General features: G+C 28.5%; 4 protein-coding genes across 10 annotated transcripts; 2 read left to right on the top strand and 2 right to left on the bottom strand.

Moving 5' to 3' along the window:
- The first annotated feature begins 317 nt into the window (after positions 1–317).
- On the top strand, positions 318–3400 carry LOC117154985 (tRNA (guanine-N(7)-)-methyltransferase). 4 transcript variants are annotated; one of them, XM_033330495.2, is made up of 7 exons: positions 318–581; positions 721–857; positions 952–1094; positions 1163–1347; positions 1422–1535; positions 1616–1717; positions 1786–2131. In XM_033330495.2, the coding sequence occupies exons 2-7, from the start codon at positions 772–774 to the stop codon at positions 1915–1917; spliced, it is 762 nt and encodes a 253-aa protein (XP_033186386.1). In that variant the 5' UTR covers positions 318–581; positions 721–771; the 3' UTR covers positions 1918–2131. The 4 variants fall into 4 exon arrangements, with proteins under 4 accessions (XP_033186386.1, XP_076479168.1, XP_076479169.1 ...); XM_076623052.1 differs by having other exon boundaries at positions 561–581; positions 726–857; XM_076623053.1 differs by lacking the exon at positions 1786–2131 and adding an exon at positions 3303–3400 and having other exon boundaries at positions 318–857.
- Positions 1851–8652, bottom strand: LOC117154981 (cilia- and flagella-associated protein 65). 3 transcript variants are annotated; one of them, XM_033330490.2, is made up of 19 exons: positions 8517–8652; positions 7028–7247; positions 6636–6901; positions 6250–6529; positions 6002–6190; positions 5685–5889; positions 5358–5603; positions 5059–5290; positions 4625–4981; positions 4461–4549; positions 4118–4391; positions 3809–4024; positions 3527–3715; positions 3220–3473; positions 2898–3150; positions 2614–2837; positions 2358–2523; positions 2144–2285; positions 1851–2053 (listed from the first exon to the last, which is right to left on the bottom strand). In XM_033330490.2, exons 1-19 carry the CDS (start codon positions 8598–8600, stop codon positions 1971–1973), a joined length of 3969 nt encoding a protein of 1322 aa, XP_033186381.2. In that variant the 5' UTR covers positions 8601–8652; the 3' UTR covers positions 1851–1970. The 3 variants fall into 3 exon arrangements, 2 of the variants coding, with proteins under 2 accessions (XP_033186381.2, XP_076479166.1); XR_013059642.1 differs by lacking the exons at positions 7028–7247; positions 8517–8652 and having other exon boundaries at positions 2362–2523; positions 6767–6851; XM_076623051.1 differs by lacking the exons at positions 7028–7247; positions 8517–8652 and having other exon boundaries at positions 6767–6848.
- Positions 8653–8959: 307 nt separating this feature from the next.
- Positions 8960–10688, top strand: LOC117154983 (uncharacterized). The gene is made up of 4 exons (XM_033330493.2): positions 8960–9101; positions 9190–9419; positions 9481–9727; positions 9797–10688. The coding sequence occupies exons 1-4, from the start codon at positions 8999–9001 to the stop codon at positions 10243–10245; spliced, it is 1029 nt and encodes a 342-aa protein (XP_033186384.1). The 5' UTR covers positions 8960–8998; the 3' UTR covers positions 10246–10688.
- Positions 10621–14209, bottom strand: LOC117154982 (acylamino-acid-releasing enzyme). Of its 2 annotated transcripts, XM_033330491.2 has the most exons (14): positions 14002–14209; positions 13695–13912; positions 13448–13611; positions 13211–13350; positions 12874–13138; positions 12642–12790; positions 12401–12569; positions 12066–12320; positions 11864–12001; positions 11548–11768; positions 11395–11474; positions 11287–11319; positions 10945–11166; positions 10621–10875 (listed from the first exon to the last, which is right to left on the bottom strand). In XM_033330491.2, the coding sequence occupies exons 1-14, from the start codon at positions 14134–14136 to the stop codon at positions 10773–10775; spliced, it is 2292 nt and encodes a 763-aa protein (XP_033186382.1). In that variant the 5' UTR covers positions 14137–14209; the 3' UTR covers positions 10621–10772. The 2 variants fall into 2 exon arrangements, with proteins under 2 accessions (XP_033186382.1, XP_033186383.2); XM_033330492.2 differs by lacking the exon at positions 11287–11319 and having other exon boundaries at positions 14002–14200.
- Positions 14210–14347: the final 138 nt, after the last annotated feature.

Consider the following 14347-nt stretch of genomic DNA (forward strand, 5'->3'; position numbering starts at 1 on the left):
CAATATAAAATTCAAAATTTATGAATAAAAGATATAATAAATATCTATTATTTTTCCTCTAAGCGCCTATTTTATCTTGAAGTATTATATATAAATTAATTTATTAAAATACTATGGCAATGTATATACATTTTAGTTATTTATTAGTTTTAATGATAGCAAAGAAAGAAATTCCTCTCTGATGATTAAGTAACAATTAATAAGTAGAAATTTTATATTTTATATTATCAATTTAATTTCAGTTTCGATATTAATTTAATGTATGTACATATAATATACAGGGTGGTTGGTAACTGGTGGTACAAGCGGAAAGGGAGTGATTTTACGCGAAAACATAAGTCGGAAATATAGAATAAAAACTTTCTTTTTAATTTTTTTTTTCTTTTTTAAATTTTTCCATCGAGACAACGATCTATAGTGAGATCCGTTATAACGTACCGCACGTGTACCGAGCGAAAATTCAAAGTCGATTTTCTCGAAAACAAAGCCTCAAACGAAAAATTTTTATTCTATATTTTCGACTTCTTTTATCGCGTAGAATCACCCCCTTTCCGCTTGTACCACCAGTTACCAACCACCCTGTATATACATATATATATTTTTTTTATAATTATTTCATCTTTATATATGTATATTGTATTTTGCAAGATTTATAGATAACAATTTGAAATTTCGTAGATATATCTTTTTACGGTTCATATTAGGTTAGATTTTTGTCAGATTAGGTTAAGTTATTGTATTATCCACGTGGACTGCTTCTTGACAATTATCATGTCAGAACTACTACCATTGCCACAAAAAAAATATTACAGACAACGTGCACACTCCAATCCCATAGCGGATCACTGCTTAGAATAGTATGTAATTATTTTCCATAAAAAATATAAAATTACTTAAAAAGATTGGTCTATTTATAAACATTTTTCATTCTTTTCTTGAATACAATTTCAGTCCTATCAAACCGGATTTAATGAATTGGGGTTCATTATATCCGTTTTATTTTGTAACTAATGAAGGAGAGTCCAAAGAACAGAATCTTTCACAGAAATGTGTTGAGTTTGTAGATATTGGTTGTGGCTATGGAGGACTATTAGGTACAAAATTATTTTAATTTTATATTACATTGTTTCTTAACGTATTAACAGAATATTTTCTGCAATAGTTACATTGTCATTAATGTTTCCTGAAAATTTAATTCTTGGAATGGAGATTAGAGTAAAAGTGTCTGACTATGTTATGGATCGTATAGCTGCATTAAGATCACAAAATCCAGGACAATACCAAAACATTGCATGTCTGAGGACTAATGCAATGAAGTATCTACCAAATTACTTTCACAAAGGCCAGGTATAATAAGGTATAGTCATATATTTAAACTTATAATTCTGTACTTTTATAAATATTAATTTTTATTTTTGTAGTTGAAGAAGATGTTTTTCTTATATCCAGATCCACATTTTAAAAAGTCCAAGCATAAATGGAGGATTATAAATAAGACACTTTTGGCAGAATATGCTTATGTGTTAACTGAAGGAGTAATGTATTTTCTAAAATATTACTTAAATGTTTCTATATTCTTTTTACATAAATAAGTAACTATGAATATCATTTAAAGGCCATTGTATATACAGTGACAGATGTTAAAGACTTACATGAATGGATAGTGAAACATTTCCGTGAACATCCATTGTTTGATGATGTTTCTAAAGAAGAATTGGTAAGCTTTTGCTACTTATTTCTTAAAAGATTAAGTCAGCCATTATCTTACAAATTTTTTTTATAAAGGATAAAGATCCTATTGTTGAAAAATTATATGAAAGCACAGAAGAAGGTCAAAAGGTAACAAGAAATAAAGGAGATAAATTTTTGGCTGTATTTAAACGCATTCCAGATCCATTTGAGAACAAAATTAGTTGATGTCAAATACTTTATGTACTTGTATATAAATGGAGATATTTTTTTTGTAATCATTATACAAAAGATACCCTAAATCCAGTCCTCAAATATTGGTAGTCCACATCGTTATTATCTTCATCATTAGATCCATCATGTCCTAAAAAAGGGTCATTTAAATAAATGTTACTTTAGTTTTAAAAAAGATTAATAAAAAATTTATCTTTAAAAATCGAAATTGATAGATTACTCTCTTCTTCTAACTCATTTTCCAAATCAGTTCTTTTTTGTTTGGGTAACATTTTAAGATAGTTACGATGCCGTATATCTTCATTGGGAATCAAATGCGCAGTTTTCAAGGAAAATTCATCGTGTATTATAGAAAATAACATCTAATAAAAAAAGAAACTAAGTTATTTTTCGATAGAAAATTAACATGATACATAAAAATTATTTCTTTTTACTTGCTCTAGTAATGAATCAATAAACGTTAATGGCGGTGATATATATGACCTCCGTATTAATCTCTTTCGCTCCGAAATATCCATCATAAATTGGGTATAATACAAATTTCTGTTAGGAATTAGACTGTCAACTGTTTTTTTAAATCTTTTACTATTGACAATATCCCTAAAAATTAACTCTAATAGTTTACCAATTTCGATAATAATTACATTATTAATTATTTATAAAAATGAAATGCAGAAAAGCAACATTTACCATAGTAAGCCTTCTAAAATAAATTTCACTATACAAAGTTCTTTCTCGTCTATAACATTGCATTTTTTGCTATCATCAAAATAAATTACATTTGCTGGAGAAGCTTTTAATTCGTTTAATAAGCTGACTTTTGTAGATTCATCTTCTACAGTACATACACTACAACGTAAACTCAATGTTTTGTAGTATACATCAGGTTTATTGAGTATTTTTATCCACGGTTTCTATGTAAAATCAACTTATAACATAATTGGTTTATTGCAAAATATTACTTATTTACTTACTGGGACATAAGTGCCTTTTTCTGTAATGGTAAATTGTCCTGCTAATTCTTGACTTAGAATAGCATGTTTGATAATGCTTCTTTGATATATTCGCCTTTTACTAGCGTTAAAAAATATACAAGGTATATGAACATCGATTCGACAAGGATATCCTTTAGTGTAGATTTTTATTCTAAAACTCTGCACTGCCTTTGGATGCAGTATACCCTTCCGAGGAAATATGTCGATGTACAGTATCTCTGGTATGTCTTGACTAGAGACATTTAACATTTTAAAGGAATATGATAGAAGATTTTAAAACATTAAAATTTTTTAAGAGTACCATATCCACTCGTAAGCGAGTGCATCGAAATCTAAATTGTTATAAACTAAAAGCATTCTGACAATAACATTATGCATAGGTAGAAACCACACATCGATGCAGTCAATACTGAAATATACAGGAAATAGTGAAGTTTTACAAGCACAATAAGATGGTATAGTTCTCGCATAACTGGCTAATCTAAAATCAAAAGTTGACTCTCCTTCCATTGTCAATTCTTCTGTTTTATCACCCATAGTTATTGGAACTATTACCTAAAAGGTATAATATTAATTTCTTAATTTTCTAATTATTAAATTTATAATACCTTATATCTACCAAACATTCTTGGTTGGAACTTCAAAAGAAGAGGTATAGCTGTTCCAGTCTTTATAACACCACATTGCGTTAAACATGAAAATACTTCATAATGATAATCTTTATTCACTTTGCAGATGTTATTAATATCTATTGAATACGGTAAATCATTATTTGTAATATTGTATATCCAATTTACCTAAAATTTTATTATACTAATGATTTTTATGTTGATACAAAGTACTATATCTTATGAACACTATTGTAATATATATTATAAATGACATTATACCCTATACATTATCCCTTTGTTTCCAAAATAAGTTCGTCCGAAATTTACGGATGCAGTGCTTAAGAAATTATCTTGTGACTGAGACTCGGCTAAACAATTAATGACTACGTTTAACATAACATAACGATCATGTCCAATATCTAATTCCCAACATATTGCCGTTTTCCCGATTAACGTATAATGTATCTTCATACCAATCACAGTTTCTTCTTTTGGCTGTAAAATATCAATTAATATTACTCTTTTATATACATTTAATTTAGTAATGCACCTTGTATAAATAGTTAGTTGACATAAAAAAAGTCGTACACGTAGTGTTTTAGATCTCATGTTTACTGTACAAAGATTTGTATGTATACAGTCAGTTTCCTTATGCTGAAGCAAATAACCAAATGTCTTTATAACAGGTTTACAAGAACAGTTTTTGATTCTTTTTAAAGCCAGTGTAATAGGAAATGATGAAGGATTGATCATAATCCATTCTATCAATATTACTCCTTTATTGCATTGGAACATTGGAAAAAGATCAATATTTATGGATTTTCTTTCTTTTGGTAATATGTTTTCCAAGATTTTGTTTAATCTAAAAAAGAACTAATAATCATGTAATACATAATATCGATTATATAACACAAATAGAAAAGAAATATACCTATTTACATGCAGTCTCTTCCATAAAAATTGTTTGCTTATATGAATTGTACAATGCTGATTATATCCAAAAGCACATATATTCTGCACCTAATGCAGATATTGCATATATAAACATTATTTTATAAATCCGAATTCTAATGGTCAAATGAATTATAATTTTACTTTTAACGTAGGCAAAATACACATGCAGTATACATTGCAAATCCACACTGGTTTTTGTCTAGCTATTAATGCATCTGATCGAAAATTAACTCTTATCAAATATCGAATTGCAAATTCATAATATACTGCTGTATGTGGAGTGATAGAAACTGTAATCCTTTTATGTGATCCTGAGAAAATCGTTTCTGATGCTGGATGTAATTTAACATCTTCCTCAATATTTCCAAGTGGCCAATTACGATGTGTACAAATTAATTTATAATAAATATCTACTAAACTAGAATTAATAAGATCAAAATGTAATGTCTTGGTATTGTTATATTCTAATTCTTTGAAATATAATTCGTTCGGAGTTGCCTAAAGAAATGAATAAAAGAGAAATCTTTAATTTTTACTTCATATTAAGTAATAAAGTTATATTGCATAAATTTTACCTTTAATGACCCAATTTTGCTACTTCCACGAACACATAGAATTACACTATATTTTGACCCAATAGGTACTCCCTTTTTTACAATATTTAAAATACATTGTACCTCAAAATCATAGTCTATATTTGGTTCATCTGGAGAAAAGGAACATTCTTGATGTAAAGTATCATTTGCATCGATTTCTCCGCTTATGTACTGTATATTAAGTTCAGGTGGCAACTGGTAAAATTGATACCTATAGATAAATAAATAAATGTTAAAGTATATTTCATAGATTTTGTTTAGGAGAGAAATTAGCTTACTTTATTGTATGACGCGTTACATTTCGCATTGCAAGTTGTAGAAACTGTTGACAACCTAGCATAACTGGTGGAAAACTTAAAACATTATTATTGTCAAAAACAACATTTGCATTCTCTGCATATCCTTTAAAATCTATGTAATATTCATTTTTCATATTCCCATTAAAGTATACTGTCCATCTTTCTATATAAATCTGTTCATCTTGGGGTTTAGGTGTCATTTCAACTACAATTATTTCATAATCCCTGCAATTAAATAATTCAGCTATTAGCAAAGTTATCAGCAAAGTTGAATTCACAAATGGATTTACAGATTGTATATCATACTGATAAATCACACCAAGCATTGGTTTTACAAGAAAATGACTTGCTGATGGTGAAACAAATTGAAACATGAGAGGTAAATGTCCAAATCTTTTAATCAGGAAAGTGGTATAAACTGGATATGATGGCATACATGGTGGCATTATTACAGTTTGAGGTATTTCATACTGTGGAATCCATCCATTCGATATGACAGGAAAGGAGTGACCTAAGATATATTTTAATTTTTAAATATTTCATTGTCCATCTTCATGTAAATTCATCCAAAATATTTATCATGACTGGCTTTATCATAACTTTTGCACAACATAGTATTATACCTATCACTGTCACAGATGTAACAAATGGGAAAGTAGAGTGCTTTTTATGTTCCAAAAGAACAGAACAAATGATCTTTCTTCCATAAAGATTACTTTTTGTATTAGGATTAAATGTAAGTTCAAATAAAGCAGACTGATGTGCACAAACTAGCATCTCAGAAGGTGTTATATTAAAAATTTCATCTGTATCTACAATACAGCAAATGAATTAAAAAGATATTTAACACAATGAACTATATATAAATTACCTTTCTCCCAGGTAATTAATAAATTGGAATGATTATGATTTGTGAGACATATTGAATGAGGTATTGTCTGAATAAGATTTTCTACATCTACATCAGTTTGTCCAAGATTGAAATAATGCTTTGATAAAGATATTGGAGGAATATCTCCTAATGTATCAGTACCATCTCTCATATATCCCTTGAAACCACCTTTACTTTTCAAAGGATAGGTAATAGCATCAGAATCTGTCTTAAAAGATAATGCACTACACGAGCCATATAATTCTATAATAATTGGTTCCTATATTTTAAATAAATTTTTCAATAAAAAGTAATTCTCAGAAATAATTCTAAAAAATAATTCTTCATAAAAATTACATATTATCAATGGTTTCATTTAAATTTACTTGATATAAAATTAGAGCAACCAAGTAATAAGTGTATCTTCCCTCCCTTGTCGATGTAAACGTAATTGTAATATATTTACGAGAACAAGGATTAATAATGCCGTATTTTGCGTCTATCTGGAAAGGCTTACATTTTTCATCTATATTGAACATAAAGGTCGCAGCAACTTTAGAATTATTTGTTAATCTAATTCGCCTTTTAACTTCTGGTTTCTGTATTGTGCAATTCATAAAGATCTTCGTTGTTGAACAAGTTACTTCAGGGCCTGCTCAAATATATAAACGGAAGTTATAATATAGAAATGAAATATGTATATAAAAACAGACAAAGAACCGTAAGATAAGATAAAATTTCATAATACATTACAAAATGCATATTTTAAGGTAAATACCGATACTACATCCATAAGTAATAATTTTCGTACATTCCATACTAGTATCTATAATTACGAAATAATCAACATTTTTAGAAAATGCAACAAGTGGCTGATAACGTATCTCGCATATATATTTTTCATCGGAGGCTAGAGTCCAAGTATAAGAACGTAAATGAAATACATGATCTAAAGGATTCGTAATCGGATCTCTTTGGACTTGATATACTTGTTCCTTCTGTAATGAATAAATTAAGTAAAAATAGTCAGTATGTAGAAAATTTCATAAAGATATAAAGAAGAATAAAATGGAAAACTTATAACAATTATTTACAAAGCAATCCACTTCATCGATTTCAATGACCTTGAAATATATGCTGTCAAGGTGAATGTATTGAATAATTTTTATTATTGGGTTGTTCAAAAAATGTCTTGCATTTTTATTATAAATTTCTATAAAATAATGAAATGTTGGAGCAAATATGATTCTTAATTGGATACTAAAGAGGACTAAGGAGAAACATTTAAATTCGTTAATAAAACAGGTTTCTTTTTTCAGTGAGATAATGTTGAACCTCATATATCCAAGAAGTTTTAAATTTTAGTTGTATTCACTTGTATTTATCCCACGCATCGAATATTCGTGTTTCGTTATTATTTATTTGGATCTTTACAAAACTTATTCGGAAAGTTCAGGCACGAAATTAAATACTTTAAATGCTTGTAGAGATTATTTGAAGGAATTGTCCGACAAAGACGAAAAAATTAAGAAAAGCCTCGTAAAATCATAAGTATTAGTATAGTAGTAAGTAATTTTAATTAAATCTTAACTTTTGTTACGAATTTTTCGAATAACATAATATATGTACATATAAGTATAGGTTAAGTTTGGATTAAATTATAGATCTCAAATTTATTCTAAACCTTAAAAATATTATGTATAATATTAGAAACATTTTCGTCTGCATAAGTCAGAAAATACAGTCAAACGACAGTTATACATATGCATAGATAAAGTTATTCGAGATATTGACCTTGACAAGCCATCCAAAGATCATCGAAATTTATAAGAGATAGATAGACTACCTTATAATTATCATTTATAATTACAGATTATAGTATTATCACAGATTATAATAACTATAACACTATAATAACAACACTAACTATAACTTTGAATATTTTATACATTTTTTGCACATTAAATGTATTTTGTGCATTTATGCAACTTTAAATTTCGCATACATGTATGAAAATTCGCAGTCTATTAATTATTAAACTACAAATATTTATGCAAATTCAAATTTTTATTTTATTCATTATTTTATAAACTAAAAAATGGAATAAAAGTAAGGATGTTTTATTTATTAAATATTATAACAGGTATTTTACTTTGAATACTTTACATATTTTTGCATACTAAACGTATTCTGTGCATTTATGCAGCTTCAAATTTCACATAATTGCCTAAAAGTCTGCTTAATAATTAGATACCAAACATACTTACGTAAGATTCATTCCATATCTCTATCGTCTTTATTGCCGTTTTACCAATTTCCACGTCTCCATAATCAAGTTTAATTATTTTCATTTTATTCTTATTTTACAATAATCGTTATCTACCGTGAAGAATCCTCAAAAATTTATTCCTCTCAGTTGCAAACACAAAAATGATATTTGCCCAACGATGCATATATTTTCATTTGAAATGTATCAGATCGAGATTGTCAATCTCGATCGCGATCTCGAACTCGGATCTCATGATTTCTCTCGAATGCACAGGAACACATTCGTTTTGTTTTGATATGGGAATGACGTATCCGTGAGGACAGTAAATCCAAACGATTTTGTGGAAAACATTTAACGATAATTCTTGGAATTCCTTATTTCATATAGATATTCCTTTAAGGATTTAGATATACACATCATCGACTGGTAATAGTGAGGTTACCCATATTCTTTATGGCTTTTTGACAGTACCTGTAAAAAATGGCTCGTCGGAGTGTCTTAAGTTTTCTATGCTTATTATATTTCGCAAACAATTGTATGGATTATAGTTTGTGTACGTTTTATAATAATTATTACGAAGAATGTAAGTCTTTTTGAAACAATAATATCATCCTTTTTTAACTTTTTGATATTATTGGTAAGGATATTTAACGTGTGATTTCTTCTTTTAGATGGATTGGAGTCGGAGAAGTTGTGTCATATACTTGGTAAAGTCTCAACTATAGACATTAAAGTCGGTGCGGCGATTGTACGACCGAAGTACATGCTGGACCGATGGAATGTTCGTGCTAATGTTCATTGTAAATTTAAATTTATTACGGCCAAAGGTTATGGATTATTTGGAGTCATTCAAAAAATGTCTTTCAGAAAAAACGGAACACAGTGTCTGGATTATGTACAAGTAAGTAATAATTTGTTATTGCTTTAGATAAAATCATAAATAATTTTTTAATCTGTTTTAGTTTAAAAGAAAAGATTTTCATAAGACCGAGAAGTTTTGTGGTTTAGTTGATCGCAGTAATATGAAGTATGCAATTCATGAGTCAGAAGATCGTACTGAATCACAATCATTATCAGAGATTTATGCTGAATATGATCCAAGCAATCATAAATCTAATGCAGAATTAGAAACTGAAATATTTATATCGAAAGAGAAGTTAGAAGAAGGAGAGTTTCTTGCTATTCGCATTGCTTATACAACATTCGGAAGTAAGTTAGGTTGATTTTAAAATTTTATAATTATAAATTATACTTTTCATGTAACATTTAATATCATAGATTGCAGTAATGTGGGCTACAAGAGATACAAACTAATTGGTCATGATACCTGTCTGCTAAATGAATACTTTTGCGATGGCGTTTACAATTGTATACCAGGTATTTGTTCTGATGAGAATAATTGTAATAATGAAATTACTAGCTCTGGTACTGGTACAAATGTAACAATAGGTGCAGTGAGTTCCCTGATTTTATGCTTTATCATATTCATTGTGTGTTTATGGATATGTAAAAGGTCACAAAAATTATGTTGGTCTATCGATTGCGCCGATTCAAACGTGTGTTCGAGACCAGAACCATTATCACGTGATACAGAGGGATCTGTAAATCCATCAGTTCCCTCAGCACCGATGTTAGAAGTCGCAGTTCCTTCATCGGTTGCTGATAAAGATTTACCACCTAGTTATGATTCCCTGTTTCCAGAACAAAGTAATCCTGCTAGATCATAATTGTAAATGCAAGTTATTATATGTAATTAATTTGTACTGACTTGTTATCTAATGTTTTAATTAGATATTATTGTACACAATGCAGTCTTCAGATATATGGTATGAATGAGTGCCTTTTTGAATGAAACAGATATAATCACATACAAGTGATCGATAAGAATACCGAATTTCTTTTTAGTATTTTATACCAACTATTTTGTCAATGTTGTATACACTAGCATTTATAATACTGAATATTTTTGTATTTTATATAACTTGTTCTACAAAACTATATTGAGATATAAGTACAAGATCCGTAATGTATAAAATATAAATAGCCACTATGTATGGTCAATTATTCAGCAACGAAAAGTACTATTTTAGAACAAAAACCTGTTCATAGTTTATAAGTCGCTTTTAATGTTGGAAAAATACAGTATTTAATAAATATAATATTTATACAAGATTGTCTTTCAATTATTATTAAAGTGTTCATTGGTTAATTAACACGTATTCAGTTACAAAATTATTCATTATGTTATTTCCATTTATACCCCAACATATTCCTGTAACCATAAACAAGCGTTGATAGCGTTATCAATTTCTGCAGCTCCTGATGCTAAAGGATGATTATCGTTATAAACTAGCATCCTGTAATAAAGATTTAATAAAGATTTTATGGTGACCATAATTTTTAATTTGTACTTATAAAACTCTTACTTTGTTCTAACATCATTCGCTTTAAGTCGTTGAAACCACAGTTTTCCTTGAGACGGGGGTACTCGTAAATCGCTCGAACCTATACATAACAAGGTTGGAGCTTTCACATTATTAACGTGAATAATCGGGGAACACTTAAACATCTTCACAAACATCTCAATTCGATCCGATTCCGACATTGGTGCACTTTCATCAAAGGCATAATTGATTTCGGCAGTACACCTAAAATTAGATGTATCATGAAAACAATAATTGAAATAAGAATTCTATATCATATCTAATCTTTGTATTATTATGTTATTTTGTTATTTTCATTGTACATTATTCTACAACTGATCTTACATAATTCTTTCTTCTTTACTCAGCGCATTGCGACTGCAATATAATTGTAATTCATGAAAAATGACTATGAACCTACGAAAAATCTTCAATAATACATTAATATTTTACCAGTCTGGAATATCTGATATAGTGAACATAGCAGCAATGTCGATTACAGGATTTCTTGCAACAACAGCTTTATATAAGTCCTACAAGAATAAATTGTTGCATATTACTGAATTTTATAATTTTTTTAAGTTTATGAATAGTTTATGAACTTACTGGATATTGACCACTTAAATGAGTAACTAAAAATCCTCCATGTGAACCACCAATAATTCCTAATTTGTTTGGATTTAACCATGAGTATTTTCGTAAAGCTTCTTCTGTAGCAGTCACACAGTCCTTTACATCGACATCTCCAACTTTTCCTTGAAGATATTCAACATTCTTTGATCCCATTCCGGTAGAACCACGATAGTTAACTTGTACCACAGCAAAACCTTAAATAAAAATAATTTCTTAAGGAAAGTTTAAAATCTTTATGAATAATTAAGACAGATTGTTGAATATAAATTACTGCAAACCAAAAGTTTACCTGATAAAACAAGCAAGAAATAATCAAGTATAAACGAATTTGCATAGTTAGAATGAGGTCCACCATGTGGTATGATTATTAAAGGTACAGATTTGTCATTTCCTCTTTTTGGTCCAAAATAAATGAAATTGAAGTGTTCTGTAAAATCGTTAAAAAACATTTAGTCTATATCTTTCAATCCTTGAAATGACAAATTACTTACTTATTTCTTCATCGTTATTGTAATCATATTCAGAAGGCTCATACATTAAATTTTCAGTGCCAGGAATTTTGTCGGGAATAGAAATTTTATTTCTTTTAATGCGACCATTACTAATTGTTTTTGAGTCAAATCTTCCTACCGTAAGCATAGATGGCTCTAAAAGAGATGTTTCCGAAAATGCAATAATATCATCTTTTACGTCCAAAATAGCAAGGCTGCTTTTATCATTTTGGATCTCAGTTATAGCTTTTGTTTCTGTAAATAATATTTTTGTTATTAATGATTTAAACAAAGGAAAGAATTAGTAAAACGTGAGACATAGTTTGAATTTTTACTTCTATTAATGATGTAAGAACGTGTATTATTCTGTTGTGCTGTACTCAAGAATATATACTGTGAATCAGTGCTCCAGCATTGGCGTGGTAAACGACCATACAAGCCATAAAACTTTTCAGCATTTTGAATAGGTATGCTCGAATTTACAATGTCTACAAGTATATCAGCCTAAAGAAAATACATTGATATAAATTTAAATAAAATGAACAGTAAACTAAGCATATTCCAATATACAAATACCTTTGAATTTTCAGAAGCAAATTCAAGATGCATAAGTCTGTGAGCATTATGATGTGGACCACCTGCTTCTCTTTCTAACCAGATAAGATATTTTTTATCAGGATTAAATCTTGGGCTATGGACAGCACATCCATCGCTTGAGAGCTTTTCTAAAAAATATATATACAATGTATATACATAGTTATATGACCTTAATTTATAAGCCAATGGAGTGACATGGGATATTTCTTACTGTACTCTCCATCTTTTAATAAAAATATCCAAGAGAGTCTATTAGTACAAGCAATAAGACCTAAATGTCTTGGCTCATGTTTCCATGCTACACCAACAACACCTTGACTATCTGCAGTCCATAGTACTTGAGCAGGTGAGAGATCATTTGGTATACCTGAGAGAGCTGAAATTGTGTCTGTTGTCGTATCAAGGACAGCAACAACTGGATGGTGTTTACCTACCAATTGTTCTCCCCAATGAGGCTTGTAAATATATTCATTACCCTATATCAAATGTTTTATTAATCAAAGTTTACTTTTACTTTATATGTATAATTAAAAAGTGAAGCAATTTACCACTGTTACTTCATGCTCATCTTTTTTATTTTTATCCATACGTTTCTGCTTATAAAAGGGTTCAGATTCTGGTTGCTTTTTTTCAGCAATATATAATACTTTCTTTTTGTCTGGAGACCATTGAAAAGAAGAAAATTCAGCTAGAAACAGGAAGAACAAAAACTTTTAATTCTTGTTAGACGTTATATTACATACATATTGTGTAGTGAATGTATATAATTTTTGATTAATAACTACAATCTGTGTATACATCTCCATGCACATCCAAAGCAGTTAAATCATAATTTTTCACAAGCCTCTGTTTATCCCAGATTTCAATAAACTGTTTTGTAGTATTCTCAATTGTAGCCTGCCTTAATATCGCTTTATATTGTTTATCCTCAGTGAAATCAGATAGAAGTCTACAATGAAAAGAAAGCTTTCTTTTAGATGTATATCTTAAAGATATAACTAATTATATTTTTATAACAAATATGTATCATACTCTGTTGTAGTATCAAAGGGGAAGCTTTGAGATTGTATTTGTAACTTTGAATTTAAAATGTGAGTTTGGCCAAATTTTTGATTTGTCTTTCTCTCTAAATTTCTTTGGGACCATGAGCTTAAAATCGATATTTCATTTTCACTTAGCTCAAAAATCTTTGCATCAGTTAAAGAAGGATTTCGTACTAATGTTTTGTACAAATTGACAATTTTTTTGGCCTACAAAATATTAAATATTTTATTAATTTTCCAAGGAAATTTTTTTGCAAACATTGATTTAATATTTTTAATTTTGAACTGTAACATACCTGACTTGTTGCCATTATTACAAACTTATCCACAAATTCTGTTTTAAATCTATTATCATATGTTATATAAAGACAGCTAAACGTTGATAAGATATCAGACATAGATAACATGTATAAACAATTAATTATGTACATAAAACATTAGCAAGTTAATGTTGCAAGATAATTACTACTAAGAAATGAACAATGTAACTGTGTTAAAATTAGAGTAAGATTATTTTATTAGTCTTTTAATGTTTTAAATTTATTATATTATAATGTATATAAAGAATATTAGTAATTATTGAATATTAAATATTGAATATAGAAGATATTAATGTTATTTCAATGTGATAGACGATGTAAT

The sequence above is a fragment of the Bombus vancouverensis genome, chromosome 12 (genome assembly GCF_051014615.1).
Source record: "Bombus vancouverensis nearcticus chromosome 12, iyBomVanc1_principal, whole genome shotgun sequence".
In the NCBI taxonomy this organism is placed as follows: Eukaryota; Metazoa; Arthropoda; class Insecta; order Hymenoptera; family Apidae; genus Bombus; species Bombus vancouverensis.

Coding starts and splice junctions, on each gene's coding strand:
- LOC117154985 (XM_033330495.2), top strand. CDS start 772: ATGTCAGAACTACTACCATTGCCACAAAAAAAATATTACAGACAACGT. Junction 1,536..1,615: donor CTTATGTGTTAACTGAAGGA/GTAATGTATTTT, acceptor TATCATTTAAAG/GCCATTGTATATACAGTGAC. Junction 1,718..1,785: donor ATGTTTCTAAAGAAGAATTG/GTAAGCTTTTGC, acceptor TTTTTTATAAAG/GATAAAGATCCTATTGTTGA.
- LOC117154981 (XM_033330490.2), bottom strand. CDS start 8,600: ATGAAAATAATTAAACTTGATTATGGAGACGTGGAAATTGGTAAAACG. Junction 4,392..4,460: donor AAGAGACTGCATGTAAATAG/GTATATTTCTTT, acceptor GTTCTTTTTTAG/ATTAAACAAAATCTTGGAAA. Junction 3,716..3,808: donor ACAAAGGGATAATGTATAGG/GTATAATGTCAT, acceptor ATAAAATTTTAG/GTAAATTGGATATACAATAT.
- LOC117154983 (XM_033330493.2), top strand. CDS start 8,999: ATGGCTCGTCGGAGTGTCTTAAGTTTTCTATGCTTATTATATTTCGCA. Junction 9,102..9,189: donor TAATAATTATTACGAAGAAT/GTAAGTCTTTTT, acceptor TTCTTCTTTTAG/ATGGATTGGAGTCGGAGAAG. Junction 9,728..9,796: donor TGCTTATACAACATTCGGAA/GTAAGTTAGGTT, acceptor TTAATATCATAG/ATTGCAGTAATGTGGGCTAC.
- LOC117154982 (XM_033330491.2), bottom strand. CDS start 14,136: ATGTACATAATTAATTGTTTATACATGTTATCTATGTCTGATATCTTA. Junction 13,612..13,694: donor CCCTTTGATACTACAACAGA/GTATGATACATA, acceptor TTTTCATTGTAG/ACTTCTATCTGATTTCACTG. Junction 12,321..12,400: donor TTCTTACATCATTAATAGAA/GTAAAAATTCAA, acceptor TATTATTTACAG/AAACAAAAGCTATAACTGAG.